Source organism: Nesoenas mayeri (assembly GCF_963082525.1).
Source record: "Nesoenas mayeri genome assembly, chromosome: 2".
NCBI classification, from domain to species: Eukaryota; Metazoa; Chordata; class Aves; order Columbiformes; family Columbidae; genus Nesoenas; species Nesoenas mayeri.
This window is the reverse complement of record NC_137543.1, coordinates 161,601,569-161,621,517: the sequence shown is the minus strand read 5'-3', so window position 1 is coordinate 161,621,517 and position 19,949 is coordinate 161,601,569. Positions and strand designations below refer to the sequence as shown.

Genomic DNA, 19,949 nt, shown 5'->3' with positions numbered 1-19,949 from the left:
TCGGGCGTTGGGGAGACGAGGGGTCGGGGTAATTTGGGGTGGTTCGAAGGGCTGAGAGGACTGTGCTGTTTAAGGACTTGAGATGGCAATGGAATATTCAGAAGAAGGCATTTATGGGATGGCAGGAGGGGGGGGTCAGACACTGAGTGTTTCACACATGACCAAACCAACAGAAAGACAGATAAAATGTGCTGGCATTAAGCAGGGTAGGTAGGGAGACATACATGGTGGTGATTAGATCGACAGAGAGATAGGACGATGGAGAGAGAGATAGAGGGATGTTTGCTTTGCAGGTATTAGGCTTGGGTTACTGATACCAGACAGTCCTGCTGATTTGCCTGTCTTGGGGGTCTGGTTACCTGTGGTCACCTGGGGTTATTTTGACAGTAGCTAATTAGGGATTGCATTCCAGCCATCGGCTCACACGGGATGGGAGGGCAGCAGGGAGCACCAGCCCTGATCCCAGAGCCATGTACGAGGCTCCCAGGATGCTCCAGCATCTGGCAATCTGACTCTACTTGTTTTGGGTAGAATCTGAAAGGTTTGGAAGCGAGAGGACAGTGCCAGAGATTGCAGCTCTGTTGTGCTAAGTGCAAGGATAAACATAAGCAAACAGCAAGAAAAAAAGAAAAAAGTGCATGAAGGAAAAGGGAAAAGGGAAAAATGACATGGTATAAGGGAAAAGAAGGAGAAGGAAAATGAAGAGAAGGAGAAGGAGAAGGAGAAGGAGAAGGAGAAGGAGAAAGAGAAAGAAGGAGAAGGAGAAGGAGAAGGAGAAGGAGAAGGAGAAGGAGAAGGAGAAGGAGAAGGAGAAGGAGAAGGAGAAGGAGAAGGAAAAAAAAGAAAGAGAAAAAGGGAAGGGAAGGGAAGGGAAGGGAAGGGAAGGGAAGGGAAGGGAAGGGAAGGGAAGGGAAGGGAAGGGAAGGGAAGGGAAGGGAAGGGAAGAAGAGAAGAGAAGAGAAGAGGAAGAGAAGAGAAGAGAAGAGAAGAGAAGAGAAGAGAAGAGAAGAGAAGAGAAGAGAAGAGAAGAGAAGAGAAGAGAAAGAAGAGAGAAAGAGAAAAAGAAAGAGAAAATGAAAAAGGAAAAGAAAAAAGAAAAAAGAGAAAGAAGAAGAAAAAGAGAAAGAAGAAGAAAAAGAAAAAGAAAGGAAAAGAAAAAGAAAAAGAAAAAAGAAAAAGAAAAAGAAAAAAGAAAAAGAAAAAGAAAAAAAAGAAAAAGAAAAAGGAAAAGAAAAAGAAAAAGGAAAAGAAAAAGGAAAAGAAAAAGAAAAAGAAAAAGAAAAAGAAAAAGAAAAAGAAAAAGAAAAAGAAAAAGAAAAAAAAAGAAGTGCTCTTTAGGTGTTTAAGGGGAACTTGGCCTTCAGGATTTTACAAACTGTGCTAATCCAACCTCCTTCAATCCAACATTCCCCCTTATCTGTATCACCTTCATGTTCCCTGGCAGGAATTGCCCATTTAATAATTTCCCTCCAATGATCTGAATCACAGCTAATCTGATCAAATGTCTTTTTAGGGCCTTTCATCTTCCCAGGGATGTGTTGACACTAGCACGCTGGTTCAGAGGAAACAAGAGCTCAACCAGAACTTCGTTCAAAACACAGATGGGACCCAAATCTAACCTTTCCTTTAAGATATGCAAAAGCGTGGTTAGCTTCTTGTTATTATGCTTCGCATTTGCATAAGTCTTTGCATTTGGGGGCCTGATTTTTCAAACAAACCCCAGAGCTGGATTTTTATGAGAAACAGTGCAGAATCAGCTGGGCATGGACCTGTGGGGCAGCTCCTGGCTGACATCACTTGCTCCATCGTGAGTGCTCCGAAGCTGCATTTCTCCTATCACTGCATCTGCTCTTAGAGCCACTCCATGTCAGGGTTAGGCTTGAAAGGCTCAATTACCTGCAGTCCCCAAGGACTGGTGTTTTTTAAAGCAGGCTTTCCCAGATTTGGTGAAAAACCCACTTAGGAAATTCTACTAAAGACTGGGGGACCTGAGACAAGGCAACACACTAGATAAGAGAAGTGGGTATTTGGGTTTCACTAGTGTGTGGTTACAAATCATTCAGGTCGGTCTGTAAATCTACAGTGAGACTGTAGTCTTACAAACACATCTTTGAGGAATGGAGTTAGTGATCCTTCTGCACTCAAGGGATCCCATGTGATTATTTCAGCTCTGTTCTATTCTAAAGGATCCCATGCAATCGCATCCCTGTGCTGGGAACTGGGGAGGCCAAACCTCGAATCCTGGGGTCAGTTTTGGGCCCCTCAAGCCAAGAAAGCCCTTGAGATGCTGGAGCAAGTTGAGAGAAGGGAATGGATCTGGTGAGGGGCTGGAGCACAAGTGTGATGGAGCGGCTGAGGGACCTGGGTGTTCAGCTGGAGAACAGGAGCTGAGGGGAGACAGGGACACAAAGAAACGGCCTCAAGTTGTGCCAGGGGAGGTTGAGGTTGGATCTGGGGAACAATTTCTTCCCCAAGGGCTGTGGGGCATTGGAACAGGCTGCCCAGGGCAGTGCTGGAGTCACCATCCCTGGAGGGCTGGACAGACGGACATGAGGTTCTCAGGACATGGCTTAGTGCCAGGGGTGGGGTAACGGTTGGACTCGATGATCTTGAGGGTCTTTTCCAACCAAAATGATTCTGTGATTCTGTACAAGATTGTGTGAGTTTATATAGCTCTGAACACATCTTCTCTCTGCAATGAAGAGCTGCCCTGGAAAGTCCTATTTCTGAGACTTGCAATGGCTTTAAGCCCAGATGAGATGCTGATAAGAAAGTAGCCATGTCCACACAGGTCAGGACAGAGGCAGCTCAGGGTACTGATGTTTTTGTGGAAGACCCTATGGAAAAGAGTGATACAAGCATCACTTCTAGGATACTAAGGCATCATGCAATAGTGGGTGCAGAGAAAGGTCCTCCCTTTTGTCCCTCTCCTCCGTGACATTGTACTCTGAAATGGTGATCAAAGCTCAGGCTACAGAGTGTAAGCTGAGCTTTCTGTCTCTGTCCTGTACAGACAGTATGCTAGATCTGGTCTGTGGTGTCAGTCAATAGTGATTACCATCTGAATGAATCGATGAGTGTTTGATTTATGTGTCATGATATGTGAATTTTGCCCATTTTTGCAAACAGGGGAAACTGAGGCAGTTTTGGAAACATGTATGTCCGGAGAGCACAGCATTTGTAGCCCTGTGAGGTGCCACCAGGCTCTGATCTTCCTAAAACCTCCAGAATCTTCTCAGACTAACAACAAGGACTTCCTGATAGATGCTTCTGTGATCAAATAGAAATCAGCATCAGGCCACTTGGCTGCTTGGTGTTTAGACTTGGAAGTGACACCAAGTAAAGAAATGAAAGCTTTAAGGAAGTTCAGGAGCTCTTCCTGCAGTTTTGACTTTGGAAAGCATTCTCCAATACCTAGTAAGATGTGCCCTATGAATGATTCGCTCTCCCACTAAGAAGCTTGACTTCTCCCCTCCTTTTTCCTTGTGTTCAGAGCATCCAAGGCCACAACTTTCTCCTCTCCGCTTTCCCTAATGGGTAGCAGATGCACCTACAAAAGAAAAAAGCAATTGTGGTACAATAATCCCATTTTGGGGTAAAGGGGTCATTGAGGAACCTTCGGTGTCAGGCCAGGAGGTGCTCCTGCAGGAGACCAACACGTTGATGTTGTTGAGGATGGGTCAGGGGAAACATGAGAACTTTCTGCCTTTCTGGAGAGCTGCTAGAGGAAGCTTGAGGCTGGGCTAGACAGCTTATGTAAAACCCTTCCAGTTGATTTATCTGAGATAGGTTCCTCTATTTCTACAATCGAAAGGAATGTGGTGAAACTGAAGCTCGCCTGCCTCCAAGGCCACGAGAGCCAACATTTTGTTTCCAACATTCCCAGTGTTTTCCCCACAAGCAATGTCAGGCTCACAGCAGCCGTGACACCTCTGTGATCCTCCTTCTCCTCCTCCCCTAGAATGGGAACAGTAGTTGTTCCCCTCCAGCGCTTGGGCACTGTCTCTGCAGTGTGGATGGATCTGTCAGCTGGCATTTGCCAAAGGGTTCCCTGTTCTCTGTTTTCACCTGGTGCCATGCCAATGTTTAATAGTTCTGACTGGCAAACGATTTGTTTCCTTGTGATCTGGCAAAAAAAAAAAAAAAAAAGCGCATTTTAACGTTTTTTTTCCCACCTTCCCTCCTCCTTTCCCTGGGGAGAAATATGTCCTGTGTTCTGAGATGTGACCCTTCACTTCTTAGAATCATAGAATAGTTTGGGTTGAAGGGACCTTCAAAGCTCCCCCAGTGCCACCCCTGCCATGAGCAGGGACATCTTCACCAGCTCAGGTTGCTCAGAGCCCCGTCCAGCCTGGCCTGGGATGTCTCCAGGGATGGTTCATCCACCACCTCTCTGGCCAACCTGGGACAGGCTCTCACCACCCTCATTGTCAAAAATTTCTTCCTTCTAGTCTGAGTCTCCCCTCTTTTAGTTTAAAACCATCACCCCTCTTCATATCACAACTCCACTAAAAAGTCTGTCTCACCTTTCTTACAAGCTCCCTTTAGTGCCAACCGCATCGTAAGGTGGAGGACATCATTCCCATGTCCTGATCCATTGGTTCTTGGTTCTGAGGGATCTAATAGCTTTGTCAAGTTTAGCACAGAGACTAGCAGGACTGAGGGGACTGGAGGATCTTCTTCTGGTGTCTGACACAAACAAGGCTTCATTGCTGCACGTGGTCCCTGCCTACCTTGCACACAGATTTCGAGGCCAACAGGAAATGTTGTTCATGCCTGTAAAAGCCTGTAGTGATCTCTGAGTGTATTTTTGCAGCTCCTGTGAGCTCTGATTCACCAGTCCCATTGGATTTAACTTCTGTTATTCAGGAGGTAGCTGAGCCAGCAAGGCTGTCAGTGTGAGCCTAAAACAACCCACTTCCCCTGGAGGGTCATCATCTACTTAGCGTCTGATGAGACTTTGGCTCAAGGCAGCTCTGAGAGGTACCCTTCAGAGATGAGGCCTTCCTCCAACCTTGGCTTCAGTGTAGTTGGAAATAAGGAGTAGGCATTGACCTGCACCATCAGTACTTCAACTCCCACATGCACGGTGAGGAGCATTTGGTATTAATTTTTTCTGGCATCCTTCTTTTCCATCCAAAATCATGCAATATGGTATTTCATTCAAGCCCTTCTGGCTTAGCTTTCACCATGGAGGTGTTTACGGGTGACCCTCCCCACAAGGGAATGGCACAGCTCCCCTCCCATATCTCACCAAGATGGCTCTCTTGATGGATACAAGGAGGAAACCACAGATTGCTCATTGCAGCTGGCTGGTCCTCTTTATATTAGAGTCAAAAAACAAAATTCATCTCACCCTGAGTCACAGACTGGGCTTCCAAAACTCTCAAAGCTCAGTTCACAAATTCCTCACCATCTTCATCCACTTCATCCATTTGGGAAAACACTGGGAATGTTGGAAACAAAATGTTGGCTCTCGTGGCCTTGGAGGCAGGCGAGCTTCAGTTTCACCACATTCCTTTCGATTGTAGAAATAGAGGAACCTATCTCAGGTAAATCAACTGGAAGGGTTTTACATAAGCTGTCTGGCCCAGCCTCAACTCCTTCCTTCCCTGCAATCCCTGCAAGAAGGACCCCAACCACAACAAGCTGTTAGGATAGGCCTTCAGTGTAAAGGACAGGGCTGTGCTGGCTCCAAATACCAGAAACACTAGTCTGGCCCCAGTTTTATTTCCAGTTTCTTGGTTCTTAGGGTTTATTTGGGTTTGGTTTGCTTTGGTTTGTTGGGGTTTTTTTGTTTTTTAAACCCAGAGTCAATGTGTCAACTGTTGTGCAAATCCTAGCGTGAGAGCTATGGGTTTGTGTCCCCTTGTGCCAAGGAGGGAACTGAAGCCCTTCCTCACACTCCCCGGGTACATGCCCCGCCAGACAAATGTTGGAAAGACTTTACACCTTCTGTCCCTCAGAGATGGGTGTCTGAAATAGCTGATGCAACAAGTAGCTTTCTCATGTCTTTTAGTTTTGAAAAAGGAAGTTGAAAGGAGAAAAATGTGTGTCCTCCCTGCAGTTCTATCAGATATGAGATTTTCTCTGTTTTACCCAGCTTGCTAAGTGACTTTCCCAAGAGCAGTCAAGACGTCTGTAGTGTCAGAAATTCGTATGTTGCAGCCATACCATTGCAGTGTCTTTCCTAGTGTGGAATGGGGAGAAGGATCCTCTGTTCAAGAGTAGATATGCTAATGATAGCTGGGAGGAGTGCTTAAGATGTGGGAACTTTTTCCTTCACTATATGTCTTCCAGAACAATCTGAGACAGTTCTGTTCTTTTCTGTGTCATTTATATATTATTCAGACCAAAAAAAAAAAAAAAAAAAAGGCATTAAGTCATTGTTCTACTCCAAGGACTATGTTTCAAAAGGGATGGTGCCAGGGTCAGGGGAAGTAAAGGGTTGTTGGAATTGAAGATTTGTCTCCACACAGCAGAGCCAGTAGCTGCCCTGGAGACATCCAGGTTCCATTTGCAAAGGAGTTTCCACAGACTCAGGAGGACCATGTAGAACACAGTATCACAGTATCACAGTATGTTCTGGATTGGAAGGGACCTCAAAAGATCATCTAGTCCAATCCCCCTGCTGGAGCAGGAACGCCTAAGTGAGGTTGCACAGGAACATGTCCAGGTGGGTCTTGAATGTCTCCAGAGAAGGAGACTCCACAACCCCCCTGGGCAGCCTGTTCCAGTGCTCTGTCACCCTTACTGAGAAGAAGTGTTTTCTCAAATTTAAGTGGAACCTCTTGTGTTCCAGCTTGATCCCATTGCCCCTTGTCCTATCATTGTTTGCCAACGAGAAGAGCCTGGCTCCATCCTCATGGCACTCACCTTTTATATATTTATAAACATTAATAAGGTCACCCCTCAGTCTCCTCTTCTCCAAACTAAAGAGACCCAGCTCCCTCAGCCTTTCCTCATAAGGGAGGTGCTCCACTCCCTTAATCATCTTGGTTGCCCTACGCTGGACCCTCTCTAGCAGTTCCTTGTCCTTCTTGAACTGAGGGGCCCAGAACTGGACACAATATTCCAGATGGGGTCTCACCAGGGCAGAGTAGAGGGGAAGGAGGACCTCTCTTGATCTACTAACCACCCCCCTTCTAATACATCCCAGGATGCCATTGGCCTTCCTGGCCACAAGGGCACAGTGCTGGCTCATGGTCATCCTGTTGTCCACCAGGATCCCCAGGTCCCTTTCCCCTACACTGCTCTCTAATATGTAATTTCCCAACCGATACTGGAACCTGGGGTTGTTCCTGCCCAGATGCAGGACTCTACACTTTTCCTTGTTAAATTTCATTAGGTTATTCCCCGCCCAACTCTCCAGCCTGTCTAGGTCTCGCTGGATGGCAGCACAGCCTTCTGGCGTGTCAGCCACTCCTCCCAGCTTAGTGTCATCAGCAAACTTGCTGATAGTACACTCTATTCCCTCGTCTAAGTCGTTAATGAATATATTGAATAATACTGGCCCCAGTACTGACCCCTGAGGTACTCCACTAGATACTGGTCTCCAACTAGACTCCGCACCATTGACTACCACTCTCTGGCTTCTCTCCTTAAGCCAGTTTGTAACCCACCTCACTACTCTATTGTCTAGACCACACCTCTGCAACTTAGCAACTAGGATGCTGTGGGAGACTGTGTCAAAGGCTTTACTGAAGTCAAGGTAGACCACATCCACGGCTCTGCCATCATCCATCCACCTTGTAACATTCTCATAAAAGGCTATGAGGTTGGTCAAGCATGACCTACCCTTGGTAAAGCCATGCTGACTGCCCCTAATAACCTTCTTATCCTTGATATGCCTTGAGATAGCACCAAGGATAAGTTGTTCCATTACTTTCCCAGGGACAGAGGTGAGGCTGACCGGTCTATAGTTACCCGGGTCCTCCTTCTTGCCCTTTTTGAAGACTGGAGTGACATTTGCTTTCCTCCAATCCTCGGGCACCTCTCCCGTTTCCCAAGACTTGGCAAAGATGATGGAGAGCGGTCCAGCAATGACCTCAGCCAGCTCCCTCAGCACCCGCGGATGCATCCCATCTGGACCCATGGATTTATGGATGTCCAGTCTATTTAATTGCTCCTTAACCCAGTCCTCATCAACTAAAGCAAGCTCCTCCATTGACCTGGCTTCATCTGGGGTCTCAGGGGTACAGGGCTCCCCAGGACAGCCTCCGGCAGAGTAGACAGAGACAAAGAAGGCATTCAGTAATTCTGCCTTCTCTGTATCTTCCGCCACCAGGGCACCCACCCCATTCCTCAGTGGGCCTACATTGCCTCTGGTATTAGTTTTATCCGCTATGTATTTGAAAAAGTTCTTTTTGCTGTCCTTGACCCCTCTCGCCAGCTGTAATTCTAAGGAGGCCTTGGCTATCCTAGCTGCCTTCCTACATCCTCTAACAGCAGCCTTATATTCTTCCCAAGTGGCCAGCCCCTGCTTCCATGACCTGTAAACTCTCCTCTTCTGCTTGAGCATACCCAATAGATTCCTATTCAACCACGCAAGCCTCCTGGCTCCCTTCCTTGACTTCCTACGTGTGGGGATGCTCTGATCCTGAGCACGGAAGAAGCAATCTCTGAATGCAATCCAGCTCTCTTGGGCCCCTTTTCCTTCAAGCAGTCTTGCCCATGGGATTTCCCCCAGCAATTGCTTGAAAAGGCCAAAGTTAGCCCTGCTAAAGTCCAGGGTTGCAATTCTACTTGCTATTCTGTTCCTGCCACACAAGATGCTGAACTCCACCATCTCGTGGTCACTGTGGTGTGTTGAGTGGGAAACACTTAGAGCAGGATCCATCTCTACTGCTTGGCTATCTGTTCTCCAGCTGCTGAGGTCTGCTTCCCTCCTCGCAAGATGTACCATCCAGAACCACCTCAAGCAAGACATCTTGCTCCCTTCCTCTCTTTGTTTTCCTTCCTTCCTTCCTTCCTTCCTTCCTTCCTTCCTTCCTTCCTTCCTTCCTTCCTTCCTTCCTTCTTCTTTCACCTCCTGGTGAATGGTTTGGAGGGGAAGCTGTTTCAGGAGCAGCTAAGGTCACTGGGCTTGTTCAGCTTGGAGGAGACTGAGGTAGACCTGATGGTGGTTGCAGTTTCCTCACAAGGGGAGGAGGAAGGGTAGGAACTGAACTCTCCTCTTTAGTGACCAATGAAAGAACCTGAGGGAATGGCAGAAGATGTGCCAGGGGAGGGTCAGTTGAACATGAGGAAAAGGTTCTTCACCCAGAGGTGCTGGACACTGAACAGGCTCCCCAGGGAGGTGTCACGGCCCCAAGCCTGACAGTGTTCAAGAAGAGACTGGACAACGTCCTCAGACACACAGTGTGAACTGTGGGGTTGTCCTGTGCAGGGACAGGAGTTGGACTCCATGATCCTTGTGGGTCCCTTCCAACTCGGGATATTCTATGATTCTTTCCTTTCTCCCTTTCTTTTTTTTCTTTTCTTCTTCCTTTCTTTCTCTGCACAGATCTCACTTCTCTCTTTTAAAGAGCAGTCAGTGGAAAGAGTAGTGCCTCCTTTCTAAAATACCATCCAGCAGTTCAAGCTGTGGTCCAGGACACAGGACTTGCAACCTCAGCTCCCAACACATCTGAAGGTGGGTTGCATTGCCCCATCCCAAGAACCTGCTGTTACCACCAGGACACTGTGCAGGGAGGAAGGAAAGATTTAGGGTGTCAAACATGTGGACAACAGGGCACAGCACTATGGTACAAAGGTGGTAAAAAGAGACTGTAGCTTTTAAAGACCAAAATAAACCGTCATGTTCATCCTTTTACACCACCGTAGTCCATCCTCTCTCATTTCTGGGATATCTACCTGACCTGGGGTTAATCATTTAGTCATTCAGATAAAGATTCAGGGAAAATAAGTCATTGTCTGGGCAGAAGAACACATGAAAGCGGCTTTAATATATTAGACAGTTGAGATATTTCTGTGATTATTCATTTGTCTTCCTCATCCGATAACTTGATGACCTGCTATTCAGCTCCAACACCTTCTTCCCACAATCCTGAAGACATGCAGGCTCCTGAGGAGAGAGGTAGGATTGTTCTCAGGTGTATGGATAAGCAAGTAGAGGCAAGAACTGACTAAAGGATTTGCCCAAAGTCACTGAGAAAACAGGACATCAAATCTTAGGTCACCCCATCCTCAGGCCTCTGAATTCTCATATTGATGCAGCCCAGCCACGTATTTTTGCATCCCAAGATGTTTCTTCTGCTGAGGCAGGGTGGTCAGAAGTGTTCTGCATGGGACATTCAGGCTCTCAGCTTCCCAGACTGGGCTCCTTAGGAATTGATCTCTGGAAGCGACCAGTGACTTGGAGAGCTCTGCATGAGGGGGCAGCTACAAAGCATCCCTAAAGGCCTTATATATGTCTCAGCACCTTTTTCACTGGCAGACATCCCCCAAAAAGGGTCCAGAACAGGCTACCTTGGAACACCAGCGGTTCAAGTCTCTAAGCCCTGCAGGGAAAGTCAGGAGCAAGCAGGAATTAAACAAGCTGAAGCCAGAGCTTTGGTGACCTTGTGCTGCACTGCAAAAGAAAATAAGGGAAAAAAAAGTGGTTAAAATGCTCTTAAGTCAACATCCCCATGAAGTATTAGTCCTTATTAACCTTCTGTTGCCAGATGACTTTCCAGAAGCTCTCTTCAAGTCCTAACGAGCTGCTTGTCTCCTGCTACCCGAACCACCCAGAGAGGAATGAGGCGACCTGACAAATATACTGCACTTTCCTGTTATCTTTGCTAAAGTCTCTTGCATTTTTATATGGCACCTTAATAACCCCTCATTTCCATTACAAGTGCATGCTTTCCTTCTGCTTATCTGTATCTCTATACACTCCTTCTCCATTCCTGCAGCCACACCGCCTCCGGCTACAACCTGGGGAGCTCTTCAGAGCTCAGCAGGGTCAGGTCTGCTCTAGTAATTGGAGGACAGTCCTATAACTTAGGGGGTGGCAGGACATGATTCACGCCACGGCACTCTTTCATCTGCGTCAATATTGAACTCGGTGCCTTAAGTTAGGGGTAGGAGATGTAAACCCAGTGTGCCCTAATTTCGTGGAGTCATTAAGAAGAGATCAGGCTGCAACTTTCTCAAGAGAGACAAACTCCTAACCTCAGTGCCCCGGGGCCAGATTTCAGCTTCTTCTCTCTGCCTGCCTACATTCCCCAGGTAGTTACAATCAGATACGATGCTATTTGCTTCCTGTTGTGTGCTGTTAAGTGGTGGCTGCACTCCACCCCAGGGGTGGCTGCATTTCAAAAGCAGGGGAGTGATTACGGCATGTACAGGCTGTAAAAAGACATTGAGCTCTTTCTGGGAAGAGGAGAGCTGAGTAGAACCGGTGCTTCTTAGAGAAAATCCTATCAGTACCCTCCTGGAGCGGTAGGCTTTCAGTAAGGGCTAGCACCAGTGGAGAGTTTAGGTAACAGACCTGGGATTTAGGCAGAATTGGGTATCTACAACCAAAGCAGTGCTTCCACAACCCCTTGTTCAGCTGCAACCAAGTCACAGAATCATTTTGGTTGGAAGAGACTCTCAAGATCATCCCGTCCAACCGTTAACGCAACTCTGGCACTAACCCATGTCCCTGAGAACCTCATTTCTGCATCTGTTCAACCCCTCCAGGGATGGTGACTCCACCACTGCCCTGGGCAGCCTGTTCCGACAACCTTTTCTGGGAAGAAATTATTCCCAAGATCCAACTTCAACCTCCCCTGGTGCAACTTAAAGCCGTTTCCTCTTATCCTATCACTTATTACCTGGGAGAAGATATCAACACCCCCCCTGGTTCCAAGCTCCTTTCAGGCAGTTCAGAGATCAGAAGGTCTCCCCTCAGCTCCTGTTCTCCAGCTGAACCCCCCAGGTCCCTCAGCCGCTCCCATCACACTTGTGCTCCAGACCATGGCAAATGTAGAAATTCTGCAGACTCTCTGGCTACATTGCCTAAAGCTCCCTGGATTTTGGTGAGCTCTGCACTTGTATGCACAGAGAATCACCTCTGTTCTGAGCTAATTGCTCCTGCTGAAGTGCAGGTGGGATCCACCACCTTTGGGCTCCTGAGCCAAGACCATTCTTCTCATCCTCATGCAAGTTTTTCTACACAAACACCATGGCTGCAGTAGCTTTCTTGTCTGTCTCAGTGTGGCAAACCACAAGGGCTCTCCATGGCATTTGAAACATCAATTCAGCACCTATGGCACCTTCCCAGGTAGTTGAAGGCCTGGACCAGGTCTCTCCTTCTGAATAGAGGAAGGGGTGATTCACAGGAGATGAGAGAAATGTCCTTTAGCCTCTACAGCTGTCAGACAGAAGGGGAAAGAAGAAGAAGGAGAAGAAGAAGAAGAAGAAGAGGAGGAGGAGGAAGAAAAGAAGAGAAGGAGGAGGAAGAAAAGAAGAAGAAGAAGAAGGAGAAGAAGAAAAAGAAGAAGAAGAATAAGAATTATCCTCTTCCTTTCCTGTCCATGGCACAGCAGCATATCAAAAGGTTTCAAGATTAACTGGGCCACAATGGAAGGAGGTGGAAGGTGTGTTAGCTATTTTCTGGTCAGGCACTATGTCCTCAGCATTCATCCCACCAGTTTATCTGACTGGCTTCTGCAAGAAGCCTTTGCCTTTTACAGACCACAGGGCTGGTAATTAGTGCCCTCGGAGACACCACACCAAGTCTCCTACCCCCAAGATTTGGTTTCTGGATTCCACCTGGGCTTAGGCAAGTGCAAGATGCTAAGTCCCCAGTCCTGTTAGAACTGGACTCATCTGTTCACGCTGAAAAGCTGAGCTTTCACACAGCTCAGGAACTGTATGGTCATCAGTTGCAGGAACCTGGGATCCTCCAGGCTGGACAGATGCTGAACAAGGGTTTTTCAAAATCACATTGTGGAGCTGAGGATTCCTGCACTTTCCTTTTTTTGGTTCTAGACCTCAGTGACTTACTAGCCTCATGATGAGCATTGACATCATATTCCAGGACATTGCTCATACCTTCGGCTTGTAAGTTCATGCACATTATTTGATTTGCATATTGTTGTATTTGGTAGTCTTCCCAAAGCGAAGTAGTGCTGCACAAGTTCTTGCTTAAGCCTTCAATCTAGCCTGGACTGCTCTGCAAGCATGCAGTTTTGATTTCTCCCCCAGAACATGTTGGCATTTTGGCTTGGCATATTAAACTCTCCTAGTGTTAGTAAAGCCTGGAAGCATCTTGAAGGTAAAGATTAAGCCAAAATGCCGAGGGAAAGCTCAGATCAGCAATATATGTTGCAGAGAAGGTTTGAGTGGTTTTGAGGAGGCACCTCATCAGCTGATGTAAAGCTCAGGAGAAACTGGAGAAGATGCATCAACTGAAAACCTGACCTGCCTTTATGGATCTGAAAGGTGTCAGAGACAACCTGCTTTTGTGGCTAACTGGTCTATAGGCATGAGATGAGTTAATGAGGGGAATGATGTAGGCTAAGGGAGACCAGTTATCAGAATCCGTGTGTCTTCTTAGAACTACCTCAAGGATTTGAGAATAGCCTTGTTCACAATAAAAATGCCATTTTTCTGAAGCTAAAAAACATAGCAATCATGTTTTCTGAGATGTGGTGTTGAACTCCAGGGTCATTTCAAGTGAGTGAAGAAACATCATGAAACCAAAACTGGGGGGTTGGAGAATACAAACTGATATTCTGGTATATTGCCCATTCGCAAAGCAGTTTTAAATGTTTGGTTTTCATTTCAGCACAGTGTAGAAAAAAACACTAGCATCCAGGAAAAACAGGTTAATGCTGAGCTGTCCTTCCCCACCCAGGTCCAACTAGGATTAAGGGCTATGAGGAAAGGTCTCCACACAGACCACAGCTCCTCAGACCCCAACCATGAAATCTTTTGGCTGATTCCACCCCCCCAACCCGAAGCAATGGGCAGAAAAGGAAAGTTAATTCACAGTCACCTTAATTAGGCAAGTGAGCAAAGTTTTGGGTAGGTTCAAGATGTCATATATTGAATGCCAAGTGAGCTAGACAGCCCAGAAAAAAGAAGGTGGCCTGACGATGGAGGGCGGGGACAATATTTTTTTCACATAATGAAGATTGGGGAGTATCTGTCCATCCTGGCATTTTCCTACCTTCTAGCCATCAGCACCTCTCCCAGTCAAGGAAGAGGAGGCGCTTTAACTGGTGCTGGTCCCACCACTAAGGGTGGAGGCTGTCAGTAAGTGTAGACCTGCATTTTCCATATTATGGGAACACAGTCCAAATTCTGCACATTTGACACCACAACTGTAGCACAAGCTATGGCTACGAGGTGCATTGCCTCCAAAGTACCATATAGTATGTACCATATGGCCTCTGAAGCTCAGGTTTGCACTGTTTTGCCATGATCCCATCCTAAGACCTTAAGATGACTTTAGTCAACACCTCTTGGCTGACCTTGAATCAAGCCTGGTCCTGTCTACACAAGAAGCTTATTTCTTAGTATAAGTAAATGTCTTTGGAGTAGGTCCAAGCCGGACCACAGGGAAGAGGAGAGTTTCCTGTCCTTCTGCCATGCACTGGAGAGAAGGTATTCTGATCATAGCCATGGGTGGTGCCTTCACTGGCCACTATTCATTGATTTCTCTCTTCCACAGCTACCAGGGAATCAGCCTTTGTCCACGCCATTGCCTCTGCCGGAGTGGCTTTCGCGGTGACCAGATCTTGCGCCGAGGGCTCGGCCACCATCTGCGGCTGCGACACCCGCCACAAGGGCTCTCCTGGGGAAGGCTGGAAATGGGGGGGCTGCAGTGAGGACGTGGAGTTTGGGAGCATGGTGTCTCGGGAGTTTGCAGACGCCCGAGAGAACAGACCAGATGCCCGATCGGCCATGAACAGGCACAATAACGAAGCTGGAAGGACCGTAAGGACATTTAGTTTCTCCTTTCTCGATCTCCCTTTAATCTTTTATTACAATGAACAGTGGGATGGAATAACCAAACCTAAATCTAAGCTGGTTTACATCATGAAACGTTCATACTTATCCTACGATAGTTCTTGTCAGGGAGGTGATTGATGTACTTGACCCATCAAAGCTATAAATAAATTTGCCCACCCAAATGTAAACGTCTACATTGCAGTCAGTGTTCCAGTTGTCTTTATAGAGAATGGATCAATTCAGACAGGTCTAGGATGCTATTTGATCCCACCTTGAGGGAGTAATTTGAAATATCTCAGTCAAAGATGCCCTAACTCTGCCTGTCCACCTCAGCTGGCTGTAGGAAGAAAGTGAGATGTACAGACAGAGATGTCCATACTGTAGATATCTGAAGATAGGAGAGATGGACCAGAGGATTCAGCTGCTTAAGCAAAGGCATTTTAATGTAAACTGAGATATCCTGAAGTATCCAGCCTGCCCATGAGCTGCTACTGGGAAAGACTGGGTCTCCTGCAGGTCCTCCACTATCTATTAACTGATGCCTTGGACACTACTAGAGCTCACAAATGGCATTAGATGCGTGTGTTTGGGCAACTGAATCCTAGTTTTAGTGCAACTGTCCATTCCCCTGGGACCACCACCCTGCTCTGTAGGTTTGAGGGCAGGGAAGAGCAGGGCAGCATTTCCCACCACCCCTCTTCTCAACACTGTTCCATTCCCTGGGTAGTATTTAAAGAAAACGAGAGGGAATGTGACTTTGGTGCCTCCTGATTAAACCTGGACCATGACCCAAAGACAGCTAATGTGTTTTCACTTCAGTCACAGAGTATAATAAGTAAGGGAACTGAAAGCACAAAATCTTACCCTCATCACAATGACTGCCTCACACACAGTGGATCTTTGGCCATAAGGAGGAACAATCCCAGTAAGAGAACATTCTCTTTTTCATCTCAAGAATAGCCCATAAATGCTAGAAAAACAGGAAACAATTTGTAAAAGCTCTTGCAAATGGAGACCATGCCACAGCTCCTCTAAGATAACAGAATTTTTTCTCATGTGGTAAACTTGAGATAGTTTATCCCTGAGTGGAAGAAAGATACCTCACTGTAATCAGAAGAGATTTATATGGTCTTGTTGCCTCAGGAGACAACCTTACACATGTCTATGAGGACATACGACTGTGCAGTGAGCTATAGCAAAGCCAACACAACTGTACTGTGTGGGGAAACAGCTGTCCTCAGGCAGGCTAGAAGTTCAGTGTGAGCTCCTCAGGTGGACACCATCAAATCATGATGGAGTTACTCCACCTCACACCACAGGAGAACTGGTAGGGAATACAGCCATTCAAAATGAAGTACCAGCAGAAGCAAAAATTGTCTGCAATGAAGATACCTACAAGAAGTTAAGTGGTTTCCTCCAGCTCTGGCCCAAATTATTCCATGTACCCCAAGGTATCACGCATTGCTGGTAGCAGCTGCTGGGATAGATGAGATAAAGAGGGCTGTGGTGAAGCTGGGTAGAGTGGAAAGGAGATCTTCGCCCTTAAATGAGAATTCTTGGAAGAACTGAGCTTTGAACAAACATCTCTGAGACCACAGGCTTGGAGGTCTTTTTACCATAAGCCTTATTCCTTGACACTGAGTTATTTTTGTGCATTTTACAGCTGTCAAAGATCAGAGAGCAAATGTCACACTATTATCTGAAATCCTATTGTCTTATAAAGCACTAGTGTTTTCCATTCTTACCATGCCAGCACGCATGGTACAGATCTCCAGGCCTCGATACTGAAGTGTTTCCAGCTAAACCTGACCCATAGGCAATATTTCTTATTAGTTCCCATATGAACTCAACCCCTACGACTAGGCCAGAAGCTTTGATTAAGTTCAGCATGAATATATGAACCAAACGTTTTGTGGTTCTCTCTCATCGCTAATTACCACCGCCTTTGCGGTGGGTGATACTCCATAAATAACACAGGAAAGCACCTGGTGAGCACCAAGGTGCTGATTCATGGCAAATCTTTTGGACTCAGGCTGGCACTAGTCTGTTCACGTACCCAGAAATTTGCTGATCAGTCTGAAAACGCAGATTATCAAACAAGTTGCATAAGGCTATCTCCCACCTCAGAGTACTGGAGGGCAACACCTCGAGAAACCTTTAGACCAATTTTATAAGAGGCAAAAGCAAAACTTCTGGGATCAATAATTACCTTTGGATTTATTCCAGGACAGGGTTTTATGTGTGAGCCTTTCAAAATCAAAAGTTGGGCTGCTATTTTTTTTTTTCTTTGAAATGGTTTTAGAAAAATCATAAACCTGATTTAAAAATAAAAATGCATTACTTTTCAGGTTTCTGAACATAGCCGCAGCAAGGCTAGAACTTTGTTTGCTTAAGTAAACATGAAACGTATGTAAAAGAAGGAATTCCATGCTAGACAGTTAGGATATTTCATATTGCTTCAATTTCCAATAGAATAGCTGTATATTGCATTTACAAAGACATTGTTTCAGTAGATTTGTGTGTTCTTCGCTTCTCTGCCTAGATGTGTCTGAGTTGTGGTTTTGGGTGAGAGTACTGTAACATTCACACGTGAACATTGATAAGATAGAAGTTAGCATGCACCGAAATCTCTTCAGCCCTTAGTGAAAGCACTTGGTAGATGCTTAAAGTTGGGGTAGGAACCAGAGATAGTCACTGAAAACAATGAAGTTGCAGAGGTTTTATCTTCCTCAGACCCAGCATCTATGCAGGGCATTGACTAGAGGATAAGGTGATTTTTGTTCATAAGTGTGTAAAATTATCTGTGAAAACACCGCAATTCTTTAGGAAACCCTGGCTAAATAGCAGAATGCAATATGTGTTTGGAACACAGTCTAATGTCTTCCTTCTTCTTTGCCTTCCCCCTCCTCTCTTTCAGTCTATTATTGAACTCATGCATCTCAAGTGCAAATGTCATGGCCTCTCGGGCAGCTGCGAAGTGAAGACCTGCTGGTGGTCTCAGCCAGACTTCAGGGTCATCGGTGACTACCTCAAGGACAAGTACGACAGCGCTTCTGAAATGGTGGTGGAGAAACACCGAGAATCCCGCGGCTGGGTGGAGACCCTCAGGCCCAAATACAACTTCTTCAAGGCTCCAACCGAGAAGGACCTGGTTTACTACGAGAACTCACCGAACTTTTGCGAGCCCAACCCTGAGACGGGTTCCTTTGGGACCCGTGACAGGATCTGTAATGTCACTTCTCATGGGATTGACGGCTGTGACCTTTTGTGCTGCGGCCGCGGGCACAACACGAGGACTGAGAAACGGAAAGAGAAGTGCCACTGTATCTTCCACTGGTGCTGTTATGTCCGCTGCCAGGAGTGCATACGAGTCTATGATGTCCACACGTGCAAATAAAACAGGCAAAAAACCCTTTGCTGGGCTCTGGGTGGAGAAACAGATTCGAGCCTACTTCCTCTGAGGCAGACACGAGAGAAGTCTACTTTTTTTGATATTAAAAGAATAAAAACTTTTTTTAAAAAAAGGCTAAAACTGGTCGGATAGAATAGGTCTAATGACTTCTGGGCTATCCTGAGCTACATCAGGCAGTGACACAAGTTGCGCCCCGATGATGTCTCCCATAGGAGACAGTGATTTTTCAACCAGCCGAGAACACAGAGCTGGAAAGAAGAGCATCAGCAAAAGCATGGATTTGCTCTGCTCTTGCCCACTCGAAGTGACTTGTGTGATTAAGTGTCCTTTGAAAGACTTGCATCTTCCTGAGTGTCTCCTTTTCCCTTGGCCTGGCAGAGGCTGTGTTGGACAGCAGCACTAAGCTTTCTGAGATCTATCTACCTACCCGAATGGCCAGGCTCTGTGTGTAACATGAGCGACAACAAAAGCAGCAAAAGAAAAAGAAAAGCAGATAAATTAATGATTTTTTTTAAAAAAAATGCAAATACTTTGCTTTTGCCCTGGAAGCAGAGAAGTCTACAAATACGTAATAGAGCTGTAGAGTGGGCAGGCTTTTTGCGTGAACTTTTTAGCACAGTAGTTTCTGCCAGTTTTGACACAGGATGCAGTGACAGCTGTAGAGAGGGAGGAAAGAAGAAAGAGAGAAAGACAGAGAACTGCTGATGGTTTCCTGCAAATGTCCTGTTGGCACACAGGTGATGTGCAAGGTATGGACAAGTTCAGTGCCTGATCTGAGAAGAGGACTTGGTGTGTGTGTCAAGAAGACAGTCCCACGGATGGAGATGTTGCTCCAGCTGTGGCCTGGCACATGGTTCAAATGAGTTTTCCTTGGAAACATCCGGTGAAAAGCGAGTGTCCTGGGGCTGGACATTTGCTGCTGGGAGTGGGACGTGCAGCTCCTCAGCATCCCAGCGTGCTCCCATAGGGGAGGAAACCACCTTCTTAGAAAACACCATCACCAACAGCGGAAAGTGCACTTAGTCCATCCACTCTCTGCACCTCGTTCAGGCTTCCCCCCGGGCACTCAGCAAAAGCCTCAGATCACAAGTCTGTTGGGAACATGACTCTGAAGGACTGCTTGTCACTCATTACCGTACGTGATGGTGAACCAACGCATCACCACCCCCACACACACAAGCTGGAACAGTATGAGACTCATGCTGAATTTTGTTCCACACCTAATTTCTACAGCCATTCCCGCCTCTGAAAGTGACACATATTAAAATGCACAAAGCCCAGGCACTGAACCAGCTCAGAGTTTTGGGCAAGCTTGGACATAGAGACAAATACCGGCTTTGCAGCGCTGCCCCATCTCTGCTGTTCACCTCTGACTTCCTGTCTTTGTGTGCTGCCCTGCTTCTGATTTCAGGTCAGGATTCCCAGTCTGCAGCAACAGCTCCCACCTACCCCGTGGACACCAGGGCTTCTTCAGCCACCTGGGTGTCAGATGTGAATCTCAGCCCATCACCTTGGTATTTATCACACTGTAACTCTGCTTGAGTTACTCCTGGTCAATTTTGGCATAAATGAGTGGTGAATCATGCTCTTGTCCTGTGTCCTCTTT

The 19,949-nt window shown here is 46.5% G+C and overlaps 1 protein-coding gene across 1 annotated transcript in view; it reads left to right on the top strand.

Annotated features, from left to right (window-relative positions):
- Positions 1-18,328, top strand: part of WNT3A (Wnt family member 3A) — a gene marked incomplete at its 3' end in the record, with an annotated part of 93,294 nt that extends 74,966 nt beyond the window's left edge. The window contains exons 3-4 of the mRNA XM_080339149.1: positions 14,651-14,916; positions 17,849-18,328. Of these exons, the coding sequence (XP_080195275.1) occupies positions 14,651-14,916; positions 17,849-18,328 (746 nt within the window). The remainder of the gene's footprint in view (positions 1-14,650; positions 14,917-17,848) is intronic.
- Between the last annotated feature and the right edge of the window lie 1,621 nt (positions 18,329-19,949).